The sequence below is a fragment of the Sphaerodactylus townsendi genome, linkage group LG03 (genome assembly GCF_021028975.2).
Source record: "Sphaerodactylus townsendi isolate TG3544 linkage group LG03, MPM_Stown_v2.3, whole genome shotgun sequence".
NCBI lineage: Eukaryota > Metazoa > Chordata > Lepidosauria > Squamata > Sphaerodactylidae > Sphaerodactylus > Sphaerodactylus townsendi.
Genome location: NC_059427.1, coordinates 17,645,953 through 17,660,878, shown reverse-complemented (window position 1 = coordinate 17,660,878; position 14,926 = coordinate 17,645,953). Strand labels below are relative to the sequence as shown.

General features: G+C 45.0%; 2 protein-coding genes and 1 long non-coding RNA gene across 9 annotated transcripts in view; 1 reads left to right on the top strand and 2 right to left on the bottom strand.

Moving 5' to 3' along the window:
* Window positions 1-1,065: 1,065 nt before the first annotated feature.
* On the bottom strand, window positions 1,066-9,095 carry RPS5 (ribosomal protein S5). The gene is made up of 6 exons (XM_048489913.1): window positions 8,941-9,095; window positions 7,730-7,835; window positions 7,387-7,596; window positions 4,752-4,880; window positions 4,564-4,662; window positions 1,066-1,181 (listed from the first exon to the last, which is right to left on the bottom strand). The coding sequence occupies exons 2-6, from the start codon at window positions 7,832-7,834 to the stop codon at window positions 1,113-1,115; spliced, it is 612 nt and encodes a 203-aa protein (XP_048345870.1). The 5' UTR covers window position 7,835; window positions 8,941-9,095; the 3' UTR covers window positions 1,066-1,112.
* The window catches only part of LOC125429119, an 8,481-nt gene continuing 2,503 nt past the window's right edge, over window positions 8,949-14,926 (top strand). Inside the window, exons 1-3 of one of the 6 annotated variants that reach the window (XR_007243949.1) lie at window positions 8,949-9,857; window positions 10,835-11,060; window positions 13,296-13,605. This is a non-coding gene — a long non-coding RNA (uncharacterized LOC125429119). Of the gene's footprint in view, window positions 9,858-10,834; window positions 11,061-11,791; window positions 13,226-13,250; window positions 13,606-14,926 lie in introns of those variants that run through there. The other 5 variants (XR_007243952.1, XR_007243947.1, XR_007243951.1 and 2 more) reach the window with 5 other exon arrangements.
* The window catches only part of CCDC105 (coiled-coil domain containing 105), a 21,863-nt gene continuing 17,662 nt past the window's right edge, over window positions 10,726-14,926 (bottom strand). For both annotated transcript variants that reach the window (XM_048489910.1, XM_048489912.1), the window contains exons 6-8: window positions 13,060-13,155; window positions 12,791-12,904; window positions 10,726-11,031 (exon numbers count right to left, since the gene is read on the bottom strand). In XM_048489910.1, coding sequence (XP_048345867.1) covers window positions 10,831-11,031; window positions 12,791-12,904; window positions 13,060-13,155 — 411 coding nt within the window. In that variant the 3' untranslated portion in view covers window positions 10,726-10,830. The remainder of the gene's footprint in view (window positions 11,032-12,790; window positions 12,905-13,059; window positions 13,156-14,926) is intronic.

The window sequence follows — 14,926 nt, the reverse complement described above, 5'->3', positions numbered from 1 at the left end:
GAGCCCTCTCTGTGGGCACGCGAAAACAGTGTGCCCTCCCGCCCCCACACATGTAGGTTGGCCTGGGCCGCTGAGCTTGATTATTAGCATTAAACCTAAGACCTAGTTTTGGGGAAGCAGTGTAGGTAACCCTGTTAAGCACTGTGAAACCCCACTGATTTTCATGCAAAGAACTAAAGCGCGATCCTTTACCTGGGAGTAAGCTCGGTTGCTGGCAATGGGGATTGCTTCTGAGTAAAACCTCCTAGGGTCATGATTCTTCCATTGGAAGAGTTGCACAGTTTCTTCAAAGCAAAGCTACCGACTACCACCAAGCTTACTCCTGAGTAACGAACACCTCGGAGCCAATCGTTTTTTCTAAACTAAAACCTCAGTATTCAGGTTAAATTGCCGGGTTGGCACTTTGCGATAAATAAGTGGGTTTTGGGTTGCAATTTGGGCACTCGGTCTCGAAAAGGTTCGCCATCACTGTTCTAGTGTGTTCCGCTCATAGCTGTGCTGCATTTCATACCATGGGGAAAACATTGCATTCATTAAACTGCCAAAACACAGTATGGGGCTGATGGCAAATGACTGTATTATCTGAAATCTGAACTGGTGCAATCTAGTCTGCATGTGTGTAAAAGTTCCATCAAGTTGCAGGTGACTTACGGCAACCCTGTAGGGTTTTCATGGCAAGAGACTAACCGAGATGGTTTGCCATTGCCTTCCTCGGTGGCTTCACATCCTAATGCTAACCAGGGCTCCTTAGCTTACCAAGATTTCATGAGAATGGACTAGCTTGGGCCGTCCAGGTCAGGGGTCTAACTTACAGGGCACAAAGCTGGTGCCACTCACGATAATGAATGTCCATTGTTGGGTCAAGCTGGAATTTGGAACTCAACTGAATTCTTCCCCTCAGTACTAAAACCCATCACATATCACACCACGGTCTCAAGTTCCAAGCAGACTTCAAAAGGAAGTATGCCCCAAGCCATGAGGCTATGACCTCATAGCTTCTTCTTTCAATCACAGCCTATCCTACACACATCAGCAAGCATACTGCAACACAGACAGGAGAAGCAGAACGGTCTGAAAATGAGTTTATTTTCTTTGGAACTCCAGCAACAGCTCTAACGGTTGGACTTGGCCACACGCTCCAGCTCATCCTTCTTCTTGATGGCGTAGGAATTGGACGAACCCTAGGAGTGAGAAACAGCTGTGAGGCACGAGCTCAAAGCACGGCTGCAGACTGACATTACTGGACGAGAGTGCTTCAGTCTCCTCCTACTAATTCCTTACAGTAAAGATGAATACAGCCCAGCAATGGGAAAGAATAACTTGGATTAATAAAACAAAGCAAGTAACTGGACTGTCTAAACTGCATGTCTAGATGGAAGAGGTTACAGAAGACTGACTTCATCAAGCGTTGGGCACGTTACTCATGGAACACTTAGCCTGGGCCTTTTACCTGCCCGTGGGGTTGAAGTGTATTTTTGCGTTTCTCTGCTTACATGTGAGGAGGCAGCCCAGTCCTTCCCTGCAGCTAGTCTCAATGGGTCTCTGTTTCCTGGTTTTCTTAACTCTGTCCCTCTTAAAGGGAACTCAGTAGTCCCAATACTACAGAGAAGACATTATCCCCCCTCTTTTCCTTTCCACACATAAGAACAAGCCTGCTGGATCAGACCAGAGTCCACCTAGTCCAGCACTCTGCTACTCGCAGTGGCCCACCAGGTGCCTTTGGGAGCTCACATGCAGGATGTGAAAGCAATGGCCTTCTGCTGCTGCTCCCGAGCACCTGGTCTGCTAAGGCATTTGCAATCTGAGATCAAGGAGGATCAAGATTGGTAGCCATAGATCAACTTCTCCTCCATAAATCTGTCCAAGCCCTTTTGAAAGCTATCCAGGTTAGTGGCCATCACCACCTCCTGTGGCAGCATATTCCAAACACCGATTACATGTTGCGTGAAGAAGTGTTTCCTTTTATTAGTCCTAATTTTTCCCCCCAGCATTTTCAATGGATGCCCCCTGGTTCTAGTATTGTGAGAAATACTCTCTCTCTCTCTCTCTCTCTCTCTCTCTCTCTCTGTTGCTGCCATGGGACAGAGGTTTGTTTTAAAGAAGAGGTTAAAAAGTTGTCCCAATTATCAGTGAGGGCAGAAGCAGTTGGGGAGGGGGACTGGAGCCGGAAACAGCCCCTGCTTGCGTTGTTCCTTGCAAGAAGCCAACTCTGTTATATCAATATATTGAAATGAGCATTAGAGAAACAGCGGGAAATGGGGCAAGGGGGAAGGGCAGTGTGCGAACTGGGAAGCTAGGCAGGCGGGTCTGGGGCAAAGCTGTGGTCGCTGGAAAACCTCCCCACTCTGGTGGTGAAGCAAAATTAAATTTGCGCTAAAAGTGGTCTTGCTTGCCAAGGCAAGACTAGAAAGTGAGGAAATACATCTGCACAAGATACGTTTGCCCCTGTCACACAACAGATGCCTTATGCATAATCAGCCTTAGTGTGATTTTTAGTGGGGAGGGCTAGATTTTGATCTTTTTAATTATGCTGTGCAAAATGTAAAACAAACGGGTAAAACAGGAAATGGAGAAGTATTGGTTGATCTGTTTTTAAAAAGGAGGATTAAATAGATAGGTGGAGTGGTTACAAACTAGGAATGGGAGACCTAGGTTCAAGTCACCCCTGGCCATACAAGTGCAAAGTATGATCTTGGGCCATTGACCTTTTCAGCCTAATCTACCTCTCAGGGTCTTCATGGAGAATGATGTAAGATGCTTTGTGCCTCCTTGTGGAGACAGGCAGGATATAAAGTAAAAAAGAGAGCAGGTTAAAAGATAGGATGATTGGTGGGTTGAAAGGAAAGGAGGCAGGAAAGGAGGATACAGAAGAAAGTTAAGTGCCCCATGCAAGTCTTTGCAGGTTTCTCATTGTACAACTGGTCCTGGCTCAGAAGCTAGCACCACACACCTGGGCCAGTTCTCCCTAGAGAAACGTTGCAAGAGGGAGGAGGGAAGGAGCGAAAGCTGGAGACTAGATGTAGGCTAGATGGTGAATGAGAAGGAAAGGAAGCAGGAAAGGGAGAAAGACTAGGAGGGCTTTCTGAGAAGGTGGGGGAGGGGAAATTAGATGCCCTCTGCAAGTCCCCTGTTTATTATATCAATTTTGTAAAATCTGTGGCTCAAAAAAATAATAAAGCACAGGATATAAGGGACACCATACCAACTCTTTAGTAACGCACTAAGTAAAGTGTCGAATTGTTGGTGTCATGACTGACGCAACGCGCCCCTAGACATATGCTTTGGGCATGTCCAGTCATTCAGTTTTTCTGGAAGGAAGTTATTACTCATATCAGTTTAGCCTTAGAAGACACCCACCTCCTACAAATCAATGGATTCAGAAAGTTACAACTGTATCTATTCGAATGCATGGCATACAGATGGCAACTGTTTGTGGACTTAATTTTAGATATGTGGAAAAACTGTTATAAAAACATCTGTAGGTCTACTATTGTTACATTTTTGTTTCTACTTTTTTAAAAAAACACCCTTTTTATTAGTTGCTGGATTTCGAGTTTTTTCCTCTTTCCTGTTTTTTTGTATTGTTCTGGAAGAACAAAATTTTAAATGATCTATTACACAAAATTAGTCAGATTGAATTAATCATGTATATGCAATATTACTGCTATCGCTATATAGCTTTCCAGTCCCATCCTGCTGCTTAAAAAAGGAAGCCATCTGTTCATGTAGCATAGGTGGGGAACTTAGTGCTCATTATATAAAGTTATGGATTACACTTATCATCCCCTGCCAGCATGATGCTGGCAAGGGATGATGGGAGCTGTAGTCCATAACATATGGAGGGCCGTGAGTTTGACACCTGTGGTCTAAAGCATCTGTTTGGTACTTCTGGTATTTACTTTTTTCCTTTGTCCCTCCTTCCTTGGCTGGTCATCTTGGGTAATATGAATGAAATGAAATAAGAGTGTGAACAGAGGATTTTAATTCAGGAGGTTTATAATTGTATTATGAATTTTAATTGATTGTACACCGTTATTATTTATTCGATTTGATAGACCGCTCTATCCCCGAAGGGCTAATGTTATGACATTAGCTTCCCTGAGTTGGACTCTGCTTGGGAATAGACAGGATACAACTCTTTTCATGTAGTTTGCTACTGAAGTATTTGATACGTGCCGAGCTTGCATGCCTCGAATCCAACAGCTGTGAGCAAAGCAGACAGCACTATTATCAGGGCCTGTTTCACTGCTCCCTTACCCGATTCTCCCGAAGACTCCCTGCCAGTTTTCTGATGAGAGGACTTGGGTCCCGTATTGAAAAGTGGTTTAGAAACAGAAGTGTCACTTTTGACTGAAGATGACAGGGACTGAACAGGGAACCTTCTGCATGCCAAATGTTCTATGTCAAGTTACTGCTCCTCCTGACAAATGTCAGGCCTGGACTCTTCTTCTATTCCTACCCCTGAAGAGCTTTCTGGATGCCAGGCAACACTCAAGCCTTAGCACCCACCTCTCCATTCTGCCCTAAATAGATACTCAGTCAAGTCCCATATCTTACACCCACCTTGGCTGCATTGATCAGCTCATCAGCAAGGCACTCGGCTATAGTCTTGATGTTGCGGAAGGCAGCTTCGCGTGCTCCTGTGCAGAGTAGCCAGATAGCCTAAAGAAAGAGGCAAAGACAAGTTAGCTAAACAAGTCAGTTGAAATAATATCTACCAACAGATTCTTTCCTCTGGAAACAGCCCCTACCTGGTTTACACGGCGCAACGGTGACACATCAACAGCTTGTCTCCTCACTGTACCAGCACGACCAATGCGGGTAGAATCTTCGCGAGGGCCACTGTTGATGATGGCATTCACCAGGACTTGCAGGGGGTTCTACAACAAAGGATATGATAGCTCACAGCACAGCTGCATCCAATTTTGGGGGGAAGCACATGGATTGAATCACCCTGAAATTATCTATGTCTAAGCTTGTTTAGTTACACTTAAAAGACAGCATATTTATCTTAAATCCAGTTTCCCTTTTGCAAAAGTGGCATATCCTACACAGGTAAAGATGATGAGGGTACAGTAAAATATATGGCACTGCTCGCTCCATTTGTTGACAATGAGGTTACTGTGACCCATTAGCAGGTACATGAATCTGCCTTAATTAGTCCGGTCATTGGATTTTAAACTGTAGATGCTAGGGATTGAACCCCAGACCTTCTGCATGCCAAGCTACAACTCCACCTGACTATCAGCTATCTGGTGGTTATCACTAGTATTCTCTTTCCAATGAAAAAGTCACATCCCAAAGGATAAAAATGCAGCTAGAAAACAGAGGCAATAGCTATGCAAAGACTGAATAGTATCCTGTAAGCCTGACTACCTTCGCTTTCAAGTTGCAAATGCCAGAATACTAAAATGCTAAAACAGAATGAGACCTACTGGAATGCCCACATCCCAAGCACAAAAAATTAGGTGCCCTATACTCTGAGCAACAAATTCAATAAAATACACAATTCTTTATATAGTTTGTTTTGCTAATGCTTTACAGCACTCCAGGGGGCTTATAGTGGCTTAAAAAGTAGCCCAATAATTCTGGAAACCCATGAACCCTTTATTCTGTAAGAAAATCACAGTGAACAAAGAAAAGGAGAACAAGTTACTGGGCAGCCACAGGGAATCGTCTGTGCAGAAATGTTACCATGATATTGGGGAAACATAAAATTAAAACTGCGCCAACAAAAAACACACTATGAAATGAAACTTTCATTTTGTGAGAAAAATTCTAGAAACTTATAATGGTAACTAACTACTGATTAGTGGGGTTCCCCCCCCCCCCCCTATTCTGGAGCATAATAATTGCTACCAATAATGATCATTATTCGCAATGTTTAATTTTTTTATTAATTTTAGTTGGATCCTCCATGCTAAGTAGCATAATATACAAAAAGTGCTCTCCAGCATATCCAGCCTTGGACGAGTGTTTGTTTGTTTCTGCTGAGTTTCTAAAACTGATATTAATTATGATTTTATCTCGTTTTTCTTTTTTTGTTCATTCTTTTCTATTAAAAAAATCATGCAATCCCCCCACCTCCCATCATCAAAACTGTTTGGTGCCATTATGCAAGCCACGCAACCAGCCTATGAATTAAACCCATAATGCAGCAGCTTCTCATTGTAAGCTCTCCCCTGGCCTTAAACTAAGGTGATTAGCAGGCACATAACCCAAATACTGCACTGTGATATAACAGCTATTAGTTTCTTCTAGCCCTGGACTTAATACCAGAAGAAAAAGTGCATGCAGCTGCTAGAAAAGTACACACTATGGGAGTAACACAGATGCAAAGATAACTGTGACTCGGTTAAAAAAATGGTTCACCATATGAATGTGTCGCGGGCAACCAAGGTTAAGTTATTTCATGGCATACGTAGTAGAGGTTTTGCTGAAGTGCTAAACATACAACATTCCCCGAAAGTAAGACGTAGCAAAGTTTTTGTTTGGAAGCATGCCCATCGAACAGAACACCAGAGCATGAAGCTGTGGAGCGGAAAAATAAGACATCCCCTGAAAAGACATAGCGAATCTTTGGGAGCAAAAATTAATATAAGACACTGTCTTATTTTCGGAGAAACACAGTAGTATTCACTATTACTATGTACGGGTGTGAAAGTTGGGCAATGAAGAAAGCTGATAGGAAGTCAGTAGATTCCTTTCACATGTGATGCTGGAAGAGTATTACAGATACTGTGGACTGCCAGAAAACAAATAAGTGGGCTGCTGATCAAATCAAGCCTGAACTGTCCCTAGAAGCTAAAATGACAACAGGCTGTCATACTTTGGTCATGATATAAGATGACAAAGTTACTAGGAAAAACAATAATGCTAGGAAAGGTTGAAGCATAAAGGGGATAACCCAACATGAAATGGATTTGCTATAAAGGAAGCCACAGCCCTAGGTGTGCAAGAGACGAACAAGGCTATTAATGATAGAATATTTTAGAGGACGCTGATTTACAGGGTTGCCATGTGTTGGAAGCAACTTGATGCCATGGAACATGAATACACAGTGCAGCCTATCTAGCCCTGCTTCCCCATGTCATTTGAAAGCTTGATGACAGTTGTTCAATGAACTATAAATGCGCTTGCATCTAAGTACCATGTTCAATAATGCACAAAATAAGGGTTTTGACTAAAGCAGTCCATAAAAATGAATAATTTTCATATTTGTTCAGGACTATATTCTAACGTGGAAGCATACATTTTCTCAATCACTGCATCTCTACTGACCATACTAGCATCTTTGTCTGACACACGATATAGAAATCTTTGGTTCCCAAAGAGCAAACCCTGGAGTCACAAACTGTTGATTGCATAAGCTCCACCCTCTCTTACCTCTCCTGTGAGCAAGTGGATGATCTCAAAGGCATGCTTGATGATGCGAACAGTCATGAGCTTCTTGCCATTATTGCGCCCATGCATCATCATGGAGTTGGTGAGGCGCTCCACAATGGGACACTGAGCTTTGCGGAAACGTTTCGCAGCATAGCGCCCAGCGCTGTGGGGCAAGTATTTAGCATACTTCTCCTTCACAGCAATGTAATCCTGCAGAAGTGTAAACAAAGATGCGTTAAAGGGTCAGAATTTTCCCATGGAAATTGTTTCATCTTTTGCTAAACAAAACAGATTCCACACGAACTCTAAAAACCCTGCCTTTAGAGTTCGTTCACTACCATACCTGCAAGGAGATGTCACTGATCTGCACATCATCTGTGCTCCATTTTCCAAACAGCTTGATGTCAGGGGTCTCCGCCACAGCAGGGGCTGTCTCCCAGTCAGTCATTCTAGAAATGAAATAAAGAGCTATTAATCCTTGAACAGACCAACTTGCACTAGCACTGGGAAAATATATAAGCTGCACCTGTGCTCCTTAATACACAAAAATGGTCCTCTCGTAAAACACTTCCACAAATACAATATACATAAAAGAGGCATTCCCTATCACGCTGCATGAAATCTGAGCCAGAGACTTGATCTGGGGGGAAAAAGCAATATGTAGGCTTCAAAGAAAATGGAAATAAAATGTAAAAGTCATGGCTGTGAACCATAGGCAACTTCAGGAGCATAAGAATAAACCATACCACTGTCGTATGACCACGCAAGTCCTAATTTACACATGGAATACACTGATGGTAAGGAGGATGTTAGCATTTCAAGGCAGAGATGCCATTTTATCACAGATATAAATGTAAAACTTGCAAAAACTTGTAAAACCTTCGGGGGAGGATAGTATACAAATCGAATAATACAATACAATACAACAAAGAGAACAAAATCTAGCCAGTTTTAATGCTAGTCTGGAATGAAACTGATCTTTCTATGGCATTAGTGGACTGGGCCTGATCTAGCTTGGGTCTGTAACAGAAGGACTCCTTTGGCAGAAGGACTGATAAATGCCACCCTAAATCGAGTTATACCCTGCTGACACTGAAGACCCCAGAAGGGTGGAAACCTGTTTTAGGAATGAAGCGCAGGGTTACATTACATTTTTGCTATTTGTTTAGTGTAGAAAAGCCAGGCCCTTTTTCATCTGGTTGTAAAGGGAACCTGAAAAGGACATCGTGCTGGATGTGGTGCTACTTTTGGCGGGGACAGAAATCCAGGAACAGAGAGAAGCTAGAGAAGCCAAAGGAAACAACCGAGGGGAGTAAAAACAAGCAAACCACATTTCCCCCAAACCAGTTACTTCTACATCTGGGTGCATCCTTTCCCTCGAGTTCTCTTTCAGGGCCATCTTCGCCCTCACATGCCAGTAAGCCCCACAGCCCGCACCTCCAGTCCCCACTCCCGATTCTAAGTTTCTCCTTAGCCACACCGACCGCAGACATCGCGCTCCCCTCCAATTGCGCCCCCAATCCCAGCCCCAGCCCCTCCGCCGCAAAGACTCACATGGAGGCTTCTGGCTCTCCTTCGCAGGCTCAGACGGGAAAGGGCCACGCGCGGGGCCGCCCAGAGTCTTATCCACGGACTCTCGGCTTCCGGCGCATTTCACGCAGCCGTAGTTGCTCCTTCCTAATGGCGCTGGATCCGCTCTGCCAGTCATCGGCATCCCCGCGCGGCAGCCTCCGTTTTGCGCATACGCAGTCGCGGTTTTCACTTTCTCGGCACGCCTGTTCCAAAATGGCGGCGTAGCGAAGACGCGTGTTGAGACTGGTGTCTCTTCCAGGCCCCCCGTTCAGGACTCTCCTCGCTGATTTTTAATGTTGGGTTATTCCAGGTTTCCTTTCTGTAAATGGGTAAAGCCTGTGCTATACCTTAGCACTTTTTATGCTGCGCCTAGACCTATACTTCCAATGGGGCATGCGTACTGATAACTGTGAAGCAAATGATCGCTTCTAAAGTAAGGGCACGGTGCCCTTCCTTTGGTCAAAGTTTCGCTTTGATATTTTTCGAAGACAGAAAAATACTGTTAAAAAGGAAAAGGCCTCTTGGTAAAGAAATGTATTGTTATTTCTCAGAATATTGCCTAGACTAGAAAGAAGAAAAGCCATGCAGCCTTTGCATGTATGTCAGGTTTGGGGAGGGAGCGTAGCTCAGTCGAAGAACATCTACTTTGCATGTAGGCGGTCAGCTCTATCTGGTATCTTCCATATTTAAAAAAAGGATTAGACAGTAGCTGATGGACTCGGGTGAAAGACTTCTACCTGACACTCTGAATACCTGTTGCTAGTCTTGAGTCAATATTACTGACTTCGATGGACCACTGATCTGATGATTCAATGTAAAGCAACTTCAGGTAGGGCTTGGAATTCTCCCGGAGTTACAACTGAGATCCACAGTTCTCCTGGAGGAAATGGCATTGAATGGTGAGCATTATGGTATTGTATTCCTGCTGAGCCCTGCCCAAACTCCACCCTCCTGGGACACTACCCTCAAGAATTTCCCAAGGCAGCATTCAGAAAACTGTGTCCATACCATCTGGGAGACTCACAAAAATGCTGGGGTGATATTACTACCCCAGACAGAGCATCTCAGGGAAGGCAGGAAGAAGCCAGACATCGCTTGTGCCAGTAACACATTGTGATCAGCTGAGAATCCCTCCCCTAAAAACATTTTGTATTGGCATTGTACTAAATTATCATGAACTGTTTGAACAGGAATACAGGGGTTGGGGTGGCAAGTTGGGTAAGAATGTGATTGTTTTCCCTTCTGTTTTAGTCTCACAATAATCCTCAGAAGTAGGTCAGGCTGAGAGAAAGTGACTGCCTCAAGCTCACCAAGCAGTGCAGAGTAGAACTCGCAGGTCAGACGCTAACTAAAAACCAGATGGCCTGTTGCAAAAATCCAAGCATCCAGTTTAGGCCTTGATTGCTTGAAATGTATCCTGTTGCCTGAACAACTGAAGAGAGCAATAAGAAAGCTTTCTTATTCCTTAAAGAAAGAGCTTTAAAGGCTTCACTTCTGCCTTTCAAGATAGATGATTTCAGGTATGTCTTGCAGTTTCTTTGTGTATGTAAGTGCCATCAAATCGCAGCTGACTTACGACAACCCAGTAGGGTTTTCAAGGCAAGAGACTAACAGATGTGGTTTGCCATTGCATGCCTCTGCACAGTGGCTCTGGTCTTCCTTTCTGGTCTCCCACCCAAGTACTAGCCAGGGCTGCCCCTGCCCCTGCTTAGCTTCTGAGATCTGACAAGATCAGGCTAGCCTGGACCATCCAAGTCAGCTGTGATTTCTTTGGACAAGGAGAATTGTTGCCTGTCCCTCAAGTGAGAAAGAAATAGCCTGGGCCACTCCAGAGTCTATTTTCATGATCTCTACATGTATTTGTTGAACTTCCTAGGTGCAGACCAGATCAAGAACCTCTGTCAGGCAGGTGCGGGGGTGTATGCGGCGCTGCCGCAGGCGTTTGATGCTGCCATCCACATTGTAGCCAGTCTCCTTGTCATGAATGCGTTGCTTCAGGTGACACCTGGTGTCTTGTAGGCTCTGGATGTTCTTGGCTGTATCCTCTATGGAGCGATCTAACTGTGCGGTGGACTGAGAAAGGAAACAAAAGTAGAAAACTGGTAAGCAGATGCTCGGAAGCTGGAGCAGTTGTCCTTAGGCATCAGCTTCCCATCTAGAGGGTGGGCTTGCATCATTTCACATGAGCAGACAGCAAATCTTTAAGGCTGTTGAGCTCCCGTTCTGCTGCCACAGCTAGATGGCTTAGAAAATGGGGAGCAATTAATCGACAGACTCTACTTTCCAGTGGTGCAAATACCCCTACTCCTGACTTGTTTGGTTAGAGGTTGCACAGCCTTCATCCTTCTGGCCATTTGCCAGCAAAAAAGCCTCCGAGGAAAGCACCAGTGTGAAACTGCTGATTTCATATTTATAAAGAATTTGATAACAGTTCCCAAGGGCTGAACAAGGACCTGGGACTCCTCGCCCATTACAAATATTAATATAATTTCACTTATTTTACTAAACCAGTTATCACTCATTGCTGCTATTCTGAATGGCATCTTTGTCTGCATTTGAATTTTACACAGTTAGGTCTCACAATGTACATCTTGCATCTTATGGCTCTTTGATCCAGCTTTTTACCATTTAATTTCCTTCATTTTCTTATGTGTGCTGTATGTATACCTAGTGACTGCCCACTTCACGCATTTAGCCAAAATGTATGCTCAAAACAAAAACAGGCCACAAGCCTGTTTTAGCTATCATTTTGGAATCCAGCCTAAAGCAGCTCAGTAGCCATTGTGGCTAGTCACCAGTAGTCAGATAAGCATTTGTTTTTTGCTACTTGCAGAAACAGAAGACCTTGATGGGCTGTATTCAGTTTAGAGAATCACACTGCACGGACCTGATATAGGAAAACATTTCCAGAGCTGAGTAGCAAATTTTGCATTGCAGAAGTAACATTTTATCAAGCTAAAGCACCAAATTGCCACATTCTGTACTATGCATGTGACTGAATTAAGTGTTGTTTTGGAATGTCAGTTTTTATGCTTGGGGTTCACCATGCTGGAAGGGATCCTCCTGCTCCTTCTGATATGGTGGACATTTGAGGGAACTGCACACACATGCCAGAGGACTCTGCTTCATGACCGAAAGTACAATCTCAGTTCCTGTAAATTTTGCATCCCAATCTTATGCACATTTACTTTGAAGCCAGTCTCATTTAATCTAAGGCTCCACATTCAGTCCCTGACATCTCTGATTAAAGAATCATAGGTGGGAGGGCTGAACATAGGCGGAGCGAGGGGGAACTGCACCCGGGGCACGCACACACCCTGCACCCCTGCTGCGGCAGCCCACGCCCCCAGAACTCCATGCCCCGGGACGCACCTGCAGCATTACGCCCCCTTGTCCCATGAGTGCTACGCCACTGGGGCTGAGCAAGACCTTTAGTTGTGGTCTTGGAGAGCAGATCCCTGCAACATTGGTTGAGACGCTACTCTCTTTTGAAGCTCCACGTGGGCTCAGAAATAGTTTTAAGTTTTAAGAAATGCCCAATTTTAACTCTTGATATTTAGAAAAGGTTCTTTGGTGGCAGGGCTGGACAGACCTCAGTGAGGCCCCAAAGAGTCATTGCCAGTCACAGGAGACTACCAGGGCTGTGTTGAATCCAAGGGGTAGTTCATTACAAATGTGTTCCTTATTGACTTCCACCAATCAGAGAAGGGGGAACAGAATAATATTCTGCTACAAGGCCTTGTCACTCTCTGGACCTGCACAGCAGCCTTGTCACATGCCACAGGTAGGATAGTTTCTGCCCTGCCTCACCATCATCCCTGTTGCCTTTTACCTGGTTGAGGATTGCAGCTTCGGGCAGCTGCGTCCCCACGTGTCTTTGGTACACCTGCACCGTCGGCCGTGTCAGCTTCTCCCGTGTCTCCAAGTACTTGCTGCTGTCAGGGCCCTGTAGAAGGAAAAGGGCTTGACAACTAGGGGTGGGCACTGGGGATGGGAGAAGGGAGTTTGTGGGGAGAACGGCTTGGCCTCACTGAATCCAAGCAGCTGGAGGGGAGGACAGATTGTGGCACGCTCACACACACCCCGCCCTAAATTGCTCACCAAGGTCATTCCTCGGGCAATAGACATCTCGTGCATGAAACGCTGGCAGCGGTGCAGTGTGCTGCGTGTTCCTCCCAAGGCCAAGTCTAACCGTCCCTGCAGAGGAAGGGGAGGGGGAGAGAGAAAGGGAAACTCACCTGTGTGATGAAGCATATATATATATTATACCCCGCTTTTCCTCTACTTTTAAGGAGTCTCAAAATGGCTATTACAATCCCTTCTTCTTCCTACAACAGACACCATGTGAGGTAGGTGAGGCTGAGAGAGATCCGAGGAAACTGTGACTAGCCCAGGATCACCCAGTAGGCTTCACGTGGAGGAGTGGAGAAGCAAGCTTGTTTCTTCAGATTGGAGTCCGCCGCTCTCATCCACTACACCACACGGCTCTAGCTCTACAGAACTGTGCATTCAATAGATTGTACTGCAGGCTGGGACCTGCCAGATCTCTGGCACAGTGAATGCACTAAAAGGAGAGGACATCAGTCATCGTAAGAACAGTGTATAAGAAGCAGTAAAATAATTGCTTGATTAAAAGGCGGATAAGTGGTTTGTTTGCTGGTTACACTGAAATATATTTGCATGCACCATGTGCCTTTTCAGGGCATTAAAGGAAGCGTAAAGTAACTTATTGCAACTTTCCTGAGGAGAGTAACTCCACTATAAGCTCATTCATTTCAGTGGGCTTAGACTGGAGTTATTCTGTTTAGGATTGTGCTGTTTATGTAAAGTAACAAAAGCTGCCAGGAGGCAAGAGCCTCTTCTATCTTTTCTCTTTCATTTTGTAAGACAGGAGCACACCAGCCTCCAAATAGTCTCCCCAAACAAACAAGCGCATCTGGAACACTCTGCCCATGCTTGAACCTGTCCTTTGCTGCTGAAAACTGGACCTCACTGATCAACCAAGATATAGTTGGTTAATCTGCTGCAGCCTTAGAAAAGTTCAGAGTTGGTTTTGTAGAGGGTGGATTGTGACTCCATTTGGATTACTTGTGGGGTTGTGAATCCCTGGTTGCCATAGGACCACTTTCTTAAGGCAGGAGAAAAAGTAATACAGGGAAAGGACCTCTTAGGAGCTAGGCTGCTAGGGAGAACTGCCATAGGTGGAAGATGAAATGCCCAGATGCTCCCATTCCTGTGAATTCCAGATCTTGGGGACTACCAACAGGGAGTGTTTGTACTCATGAGCTTCCAGAGGCTTTTGACTGGCTGTTGTCAGAAAGAAAATGCTGGTATTGAAAGTGGATGATAGTGCTACAGGGCTTTTGTTCTCCTGCTCCACTTCCTGAATGGCAACTGCTTAGGTAGGTATAGGATTCTGGGATAGATGGAAAATGGGTCGGATCTACTAGGCTCCTCTGATGTTCACCTAGCTTCATATTGTCTACTCTGGCTGTTAACAGCTCTCCTGGGGTCTCAGACAGTGGTTGCTATCTGCTCTTCCTACCAGAGGTAGGAAGTCTTTCTTTCTCACAATACTAGAACCAGGGGGCATTCATTGAAAATGCTGGGGGGAAGAATTAGGACTAATAAACGGAAACACTTCTTCACGCAACGTGTGATTGGTTTTTGGAACATGCTGCCACGGGAGGTGGTGATGGCCACTAACCTGGATAGCTTTAAAAAGGGCTTGGACAGATTGATGGAGGAGAAGTCGATCTATGGCTCCGAATCTTGATCCTCCTTGATCTGAGATTGCAAATGCCTTAGCAGACCAGGTGCTCGGGAGCAGCAGCAGCAGAAGGCCATTGCTTTCACCTCCTGCATGTGAGCTCCCAAAGGCACCTGGTGGCCCACTGCGAGTAGCAGAGAGCTGGACTAGATGGACTCTGGTCTGATCCAGCAGGCTAGTTCTTATGTTCTTAGAGGT